At 38.7% G+C, this 8,720-nt stretch overlaps 1 protein-coding gene across 1 annotated transcript; it reads left to right on the top strand.

The window, feature by feature from the left end:
* The first annotated feature begins 3,674 nt into the window (after positions 1-3,674).
* Positions 3,675-4,499, top strand: LOC119744886 (collagen alpha-1(X) chain-like). The gene has a single exon (XM_038221078.1). It carries the CDS (start codon positions 3,675-3,677, stop codon positions 4,497-4,499), a length of 825 nt encoding a protein of 274 aa, XP_038077006.1.
* Positions 4,500-8,720: the final 4,221 nt, after the last annotated feature.

Raw genomic sequence — 8,720 nt, 5'->3', positions numbered from 1 at the left:
AATCAGCTGTACTGGAGCAGCAATACCTGCACAACCACAAGTAAAAGTAGGGTCCTACAACGAAGGGGAAGTTTCTCTTTCCGAGATTCTCAACGATCACACGATCAACTTAAGTTATGACCTCCATTTTCATTTCAAGTGAAAGCTAACTTCAATAATTCCTTCCAGGATTCGGGCTTGAAGAATTTGGAGCCATATTCTTTCTTTTTCAAAAGCAATATTGGAACAAACTCGCTTTATAAATGACAGGGCAGATGTAATCTACGCAATGTTGTGTAAACACAATGTGCAAAATTGCACATGCTAGCAAACTCGCTGAAAAGCTCAAAGGTCGATCAAGAGCACAAAAAAATTTAAATCTTTTTTTCACGATTTAAAAATAAAGTTGATCAATAACTTGACAACAAAAATACTTGAGTATGTTGTGTGTTTTTGTTTTTCAGAAAATATGTAAACGAATTTTATTTTAATTTATTTTAATGATAACAAAGGTATGTGAGTGAACGAGACTGACAGGTCACAAGTCATGCACATGCCTTGTGCATTTTGCTGAATGGAGCTCAGCTATCCAAGCTGCTGCACTGACAATAGGGGCATTGTTGATGGACCACAGACCCAGATTAAGCTTGAAAATGTCCTGGAAATCCTGTGGTTGAGTTACTAATCCTCTGAAGTGGTTTATGTGGCTCTTGCTTTTTCTTTTGAGTAAGGAATCAACCATTGTACAGAAACAAGTGGGCATTTTGTGGTCGCTTTCCATGGCTTGCGGTCGTTCTGTACAGACTTAAGCATTCCTACGGAAGCAAAATGTGCGGTCGCTGGTCGCGTTAAGCAGGTGGTCTTTCTATACAGGGCTTAAGTAACGGGATTTGTCAGCGGGGGACTTTTAAATGGTCGTTACGGACAGGTGGTCTTTCTGTACAGTGGGTCGCTAAGGCAGGTTTGTTGCAGCCGACAATACATCAGGCAGTGTTTTTGTGCGATAAATGCGCCAAAACATCTCCAAATAAACTTAGTGTTTATTAACAAGTGTCTTTCTATAAAATCAAACATATGGATTGAATATGTGTTGGAGAACAAGCTTAGAGCAGGGCAGGTTTCTAATTTCTCCAGAATCTCTTTTTGGTGATCAGCGCGTCAACTTTGAAAAAAGCCAAGCAATCATTCAAAAAAGGAACTAATATAATGTACCTCGTTTTTGAGTCCAGTCAGGGCCGTTGGTCACTTGTTAAAAAAAAAAAAACAAGCAATCAAAATCACGTTCTGCTAAACAGAAAAAAAAAACTGACATTATGTTCTCGGTGTTTTACAAGTGAAATTCAGCTATGCCCAAAGTTGTAACCGAACGAATTGTCAATAACTTATTCTCTTTATAGTTATTTTCAGCCACAAGTCAGCTCAACGGTGCTGAGGATCGTGTTAGAATTCAAGAACGATACATCAGCGTGAGTTTTGTTGCTTAACATGTCTGGAATTGATTTCTATTAAACGCCGGGCTAGGTTATTATGTGAGCGAATGAAAACGCTGAAATGGTAAAAATTCGTAACTTTTCAAAAAAATGTCATTTTGAGCTATATCAATATCTCAATTAACTCACGTCAATTGGCATCATGTCTGTTTATACCCGAATTGGCATGTTATAGCGCCCTCAATCGCTCAAGAATAAGGCTGATAGAGGGCGATTGTTTTTTTTTTTTTTTTTTTTTTTTTTTTATAGATGCAACCCTGTATTAAAACTGATATTAACCATAGACATCAGTGCTAAGTGTCCATACTTCAAAATTCTTTTTAAAATATCTACAAGATCCACATGCCATCTTATATTTTCGTTTCAACTTTTGGTGGGTTGACCACTGTTTTTTCGATAAAGAAAACGACCCCGATTTTTCCAAAAGCGGAAAAGTAGCCATCTTGAAAAACGATCCCTCCACAACATGACAAAAAAGCGCCACTTTCGAGCCCAATTGCATCAAAAATGCTCAAAATTGGAATCCCCAAGTCCGGGCCAGAGAATCATTGCCATATCTCTTCAATTTCCCAATGTTATGGCTCTCAGAACTCTCAAATATAGAATATTTTTATGGTATAACTTTTATGCATGAGTTTGGCGGATGGGTTGAGGCCTATTTACCGGTGTGCACCCCTATGCAGTTTTATATTTGCTAACTTACAACAGAGAATTAGAGAGACGCTCGATAAAACAAACAACATTTAGAGAAGTGAGGGATCCCTCTTTCCTTGACCCATTTAATATAGAACCGCGCCTGACACTTTGGCAAATCCTTGATTTGAAAGTCGTTTGAAGTTAAACAGAACACTCATCTTGACTGGGGACACAGTGTCCCCCCCCTCCCTCCCTATAAAACGTCTGATATAGTTCTGATATGATTTTGCCGATCGGTATTACACTTTGTGTGACTTTTCCAAACTTTAATCCTGGGTCAGTATATTGCCGAAATAATTATTGTAGAGTGTCCATGGTCGTGAAATTCGTTACATTGTGTATAAAAAAAAACAAAAGAACTTATCATTTTTGTGAATAAAAAACATGTTTTCTTTACCTTAACCTATCAAGTATCCACTGCAGACAAACATTTATGGTCACGAGACCAAGTATAATGCATGCTGAGGAACCAAAATGGCCGCCATCGGCGCAAAAATGACACTTTAAATTAAAACCTTTGTTGCACAATGTCTTTGTTATGTGGCACTTTTTGACAGTTTCTGCATAAAAAATGCAAAATAAAATTGCCAAATGTCTTTATTAGTGCCACATTTGGCGGAAGATATTTCCACTTTTGGACAAAACCACAAGTGAACGTTGATTTTGCTCCCAACAATTTTATATAGTAACTTTGGATGCATCAATTTGTATAAGTTTAATCGATAATGACCCAAAAAATTGTTTGTAACAATTTAAAGTTATTTGAATGAAGAAATGCAGAAATTATGCCAACAATTGGCAAAATGAGTAAAGTGACCTCTTGCAGTGCAACCAAATGGTGTCATTGTATAGATAACTGGCCACTCAACATGCCTGCCAATTTTTTTTTAGAAAACTCGGTTTTTGCGTATGGAAATTAGGACGGGGAACACAATGTGCCTCCTGGTTCTAAGAAGTCCCAAAATACCCCGGTCCTCAAATACTGATCGAGTTTATTTCTGCCCAAATTCGCAGGAGTGATATCAAAAATCATGTTCCATTCATAATGTCATGATGAAATGGAGTGATTTTGAAAATCAACTTTCTGCAGCGGTTCTTTTTTCAGATTCAGGCACTTTTAGACCGGCAAAGTTTGGTGACAACATTTCATTTTAGAGAGGAAGATCCGTCATTCGAATTTGTCTAAGGGCGGATTCGTCGCAAAAGAACCAGTACGGCTGCTTCACTCTAAAGTATTACCATTATTTTCGTCTACAGAAAATGAATTTCGTTCAGTGAAAATGTTAAATAGAAGCTTTTCAAACTTGATAGGTTTTGACTAAGAGGAATACAAAATGTTCACATCTACAAATCATTCATTTTTTTTCCAAACGACGACAACTTTTCATAAGTCTTACTTAGATGTGATTCCCCGGTTTGTCTGCATGACTTCAATATGTTTTTCTCTCATTTTCCCCTCATTTCATTTGTTCTCATGTACACGTATTTTATTGTTATTTTTCTTTACAGATGAAGATCTGTGTGGCAATATTATCAATCGCCCTCCTTCTGGGTAACTCTGTCAAGCTCCGAGCTTCCGTTACTGGGCCGGTTCCCTCGGATGGCGATGGTCCTGCGTCTCAGGTGTGTCAGCAGTGCTGCCAGGGACCTGCTGCAATACCCGGCATACCAGGTCTGCCTGGGCCAGGAGGACCGATGGGGCCGTACGGTCAGCCGGGGTCAAAGGGCGATGTAGGTGAGAAAGGTCACAAAGGTGAGATTGGACCTATGGGTGAGCGGGGAGCACCTGGTAACACTGGGTCTAAAGGTGATTATGGGATTGGCCTACCCGGCAAGGTAGGTCCAAGGGGGCTACCTGGTTTTGTTGGAGGAACTGGGGAAACTGGTGTCAAAGGTCAGAAGGGTGAGACAGGGGAGACACCAGACGACTCCAACCAGCGGGTAGCATTCACCGTGGTGAGGACGAGCAGCTCGGATACCTATACGAGTCACGACACCCGTTTGCCCTTCCAGCAAACCGAGACCCTTCTACCGGGTACCAGCTTCGATCTGGGCACCGGTACGTTTACGTGTAGTTTGCCGGGTACCTACGTATTTACGTTTTCTGTTCTTAAGTATAGCACCAGCGGTTCCCTTGAAATCCATCTTGTAAAAAACAGCTACAAGGTGGTCACAGCATATGTGGTACAAAATCAACGTGAACATGTGTCTGGGAGCGCGGTGTTGGTTCTGCAGCGAGGAGACGCTGTGTATATGACTATGTACGGTAAGGCGTATGGTAGTCGAACCTATCACCACACCTCATTCAGTGGTTTCCTCCTTTACCCCGAATAAACAAACGTTAACCGCGCGTAAAATACACGATCAGTCGCATTGCCAAATTTTCAGTCGCTCCTCTGTTCACCCGAAACAAATATCCAACGAGTAGGTGTAAATTTCAAATAAATTTGCTATCAGAAATAATCTACTTAGATAATGTTGTTACCGCATTCGTTGATATGTTTACGGCATTGGTTTGACAAAGTGTTTGGAGTACTTAATATTAGCAGTGTGTATATCAAGGCAGCACTTCAAAAAATATGGAACTTATTATGTAAGCTGAAAATATTATCCTGTTTGAAACGTTGGTATTTACATGTATGTAGAAATAGAAGAGTCGATCGTCATAAAGAAAATTCGTGTATTTTTTTTTCAGCATTTTGGTGTGAATAAGGCACACATTACATTGATTGTCATGCACATATTGTTACATAGGCAAGTTGTTATTTTTTGTATTGCTTGCATGATATTGATTCGAAATCTAATCTATGTAGAGGAAACATTTTAATTGCATAAAAAAATCAATATAAATGTAATGTGTGAACTCTATTTACATGAGCACATTTGGGTATACGTTAACATGCACTGGGAGTGCACGAATCAGTACGGATGCTTGCGGATCCTGCGGATTACGTACGTTACCCATAGAGCTATATTTATTTAATAGAGCCTCATGACGTTCTCTTAGGTTTCTAAAGGTTTTTTTGTTGGATCATGCCATCTGGATCCATCCATGCTCACAATGTCAACATGTTGTCAGCGGAAGCATGTCCTTATACACTTGCTCAACCCTGATTTCCTAATAAAGATCTCACAGCCAAATTTCAATGAAATGAAAAGGTGAAAAGCTACCAGATGTTTTTTTAGGCCCCACTTTTATTTATTAGCCCTCAATTTTTTTTTTTTTAGCTTGCATTTGAATTGCATCGCATCACTCAGTGCATTCTCCAATTTTATAATTCCCTTTTTCTCACATGGTGTTACAACGTATTGTCTTTGAGAGCTTAATTCTTATATTTATTTATGATTTAATAGTTTTAAATGTTATAATACAGTAGCGGTTTGTTATAGTTTATTATTGGTTGTAAGAAAAGTGTTGCTTACTTTTTTGGTACATTTGATGACATCACTCTGTTTGACAGCTTACATAATTTACAACACGACGTTATTATACGTGATGAGTATCGAATCACTACGAAGAAAATAAAAAATAATTATTTAAAACTTTATCTAGCTTGTATTAAACTGCAGTATTAAACTACATGCCGCTTTTCGGAAACCTTTCAGGCTGGACATTGGGTGTGGTGCCAAAATCTTCCAAAATACACAATTATTTTTGAAGAAGTCATAGTGGAATTTACAGGAAACTACAATCCAAAATATGTCTCTCATTACACATTTCTCACAAGTAGCCTACACAGTCATGTTCAATCTTCAATATATTTATCATTATAGTTGTTATATTAAACATTATGCAGAGAAAGTTTAAGGTTGTGTGTTATGATGTTTTTGTTTAATTTTAAAGGTTAGGAGGACTGAATTTGGGGTAGGGTTTAAAGGTTAGGCATAGATTGGCTTGAGGGTGGGTGGGTGTGGAAGATGGATGGGTTATTAAGGGAGGGTAGGAGCAAAGGTGGGTGGGGTTGAGTAGTTAAGGGAAATGGGTTTTCGTTGGTTGCGGATGGGAAGCGTGGAGGGTGGATGTTGTTTTAGGGTACAGATATGGGGAGATGGGTTACGATTTAGGGTGAGTGGGGTTGAGGGTGAGATGAAGGAAGGGGACGTTCATAGAGAACAAGGCGGAGTGGTTGACGATGAGTTTGAGAATGAGACTGGATGGGTGGGAGTTGTACCAACATTTCGTTATTCCAACCACAGCTTACGGACCTGTCTGACCCTACCGTTTAGGGGCAGGGGCGGAGCTTCAGTGGGGATGGGGAGGGTGAGAAACCTCATTTATTTGCAAAGTGGTCACCTCCTCCATTCCCTTCCACATATTGTAATTCTGCCAATGCCCATTTTGTGAGGAACAAGTCAAAGTCCGCAGGGTTCCAAGATCGCATGAAGCCCGAGTCGTGCCATTATGTAAGTTTGATTACCATGTCACTTCGCCAGACTGGCAAGGCGCATTTTCATTTGTTTTGTTTACTGTTAAATCCTGGACTTGACTGGGACCCTGAACATCGCCCTCTGCATGCCACTGTCACAGTCTCCCTTGGGTATCATGTTACCTTCCATGCGGCCGATTTCATCCGAGGACTTAGCTCCACACCCGTTATGCCGCCATTGAGGACGCCAAGTCCAGAAGTGACCATGTCGCAGTAGAGAAGTCTCGTTTGTGTATTGACAGACTAACTGCGACACAAGTATGAACTGTGGATTGGGACGAGATAAGATTCAGATTTGGGGAGGGTAAATTAAGCTGAGAGCTTTTGGTAATATATACGAAAATGGAAACTGATTTATTTTAACTGAATTATGAAAATATAAAAAGGTTGACTCATTTGTGAATAGATTATCATTTACGATTAGGGACTTCACTGACATAACAAAACTAGAGGGTTGCGTTTATCCTTGTAACAAACGCAGGGTGATGGCGGGCTAAACTAATTTGTTTTTGAATTGCCTAACTCAGTTGTAAACATGTTCATGCAAACGAAACCCAGGAAAATTATGAAACTGAAACGGTTTTCGCATAAAAACATTCATTTAAGGAACGAAAGTTTTCAAGTCAAGGTCAAGCGGTTTTGTGCATGGATGTAAAACTATTACCCAAAACAAAATGGTAATACCTCACTAAATGTATTCCAGGTAAACAGTTCACTTCAAGAGATAAAGTTGAAAGTATAATGTCCGATTTTGACAATAAATCGCTTTTATTTTAATGTGTGATGACGTCATGGTGCCTGCACACGTATTGTTGTCACATTGTTAGACAAGGATTATGTTTGTACAAGTTTCATCTCCATCCCTTGAACCGTGTGAACGAAATTTTGTTTGTTTTAATATTTGCGCCTCCTTCGGTATTTGGAATTCACCTAACTTTGACCTTCCGTTAACCCGAAAGTCAAGGACTAACTAATACAACAAAACAACTGTTAAAGGCATGATTGATCAGACCAAAAAAATGTGAACATGCATTTTTAATCGTTTTCTGTTGATGAGTTGTGATTGACACAAAACGGTCATATTTGAACTAAACTCGATTGTAATTTGATACCCGATGACGTCGTCATGACGTTACACTTAACATACCTCCGTATCAAGGTTCATGTTCCTGCCAATGTTGAACTTCATGTTCAACTCGATCACCCAATAACCGAGGACCTCAGCCAAAGTCCTTGGTGGGTTTCGTGTCTACACCTTATTGGCTTTGTCAAGAAAAAAATATGGAAACAAAAGAAAGGAATATGGGGCCTTGTAGCATTTAGTACTGTTTTATTATGTCTTACGAATACACAACTATAATAATAATAATTTATTAATGTATAGTGCGCAAATTCCATTTAAAATATGTTTAAATGCGCATTACAGTCATAAAAAAAAATGGAAAAAAAACAGACTTATACGCACAATTGATATAAACAAACAAAGCAAAATACAACAATACAATGAATACTAATACAGGGTACAAAAAAAATCAATAAAAAGCTCTCATAAAAAGATGAGTTTTAAGTAATTGTTTAAAAACATTCAGGCTACTTGCTTCACGGATATTTAATGGCAGTGCATTCCATAATTTAGGTGCAGCACACTCAAATGCACGATCAACAAGGGTGACCTTGGTTCGACTTGCTGAGTAGCTGAGGAGTGTTTTGTCATTGGAAGATCTGAGATTGTAATTGAATGAAGATTGTTTTTGGATTAGATGGCATAAATATAAGGGAGCGAGACCATAAAGAATTGTATAAGTTATTAACAGAACTTTAAACTCAATCCTGAATCTCAGCGGGAGCCAATGTAAATAAAAAAAAAACAGTGGAGTGGTATGACAGTGCTTGTAAGCGTTACAGACTAGTCTGGCACAGGAATTTTGCACACGTTTAAGCTGTGATATTTGAACGTCAGGCAATCCATAGAGGAGGCCATTTCAATAATCCAACCGACTAGAAATAAAAGATTGAATTAACGTTTCAGTACATTCCCTGGTCAGATACTTTCTGATACGTCTAATATTATGTAAATATATATATATAATAAAAAGCCGTACCACACATTTTTGTGATATGAGTAGAC

The sequence above is a fragment of the Patiria miniata genome, unplaced genomic scaffold, assembly GCF_015706575.1.
Source record: "Patiria miniata isolate m_02_andy unplaced genomic scaffold, ASM1570657v1 HiC_scaffold_7, whole genome shotgun sequence".
In the NCBI taxonomy this organism is placed as follows: domain Eukaryota; kingdom Metazoa; phylum Echinodermata; class Asteroidea; order Valvatida; family Asterinidae; genus Patiria; species Patiria miniata.
This window is presented reverse-complemented; position numbering and strand designations above follow the sequence as displayed.

Coding starts and splice junctions, on each gene's coding strand:
- LOC119744886 (XM_038221078.1), top strand. CDS start 3,675: ATGAAGATCTGTGTGGCAATATTATCAATCGCCCTCCTTCTGGGTAAC.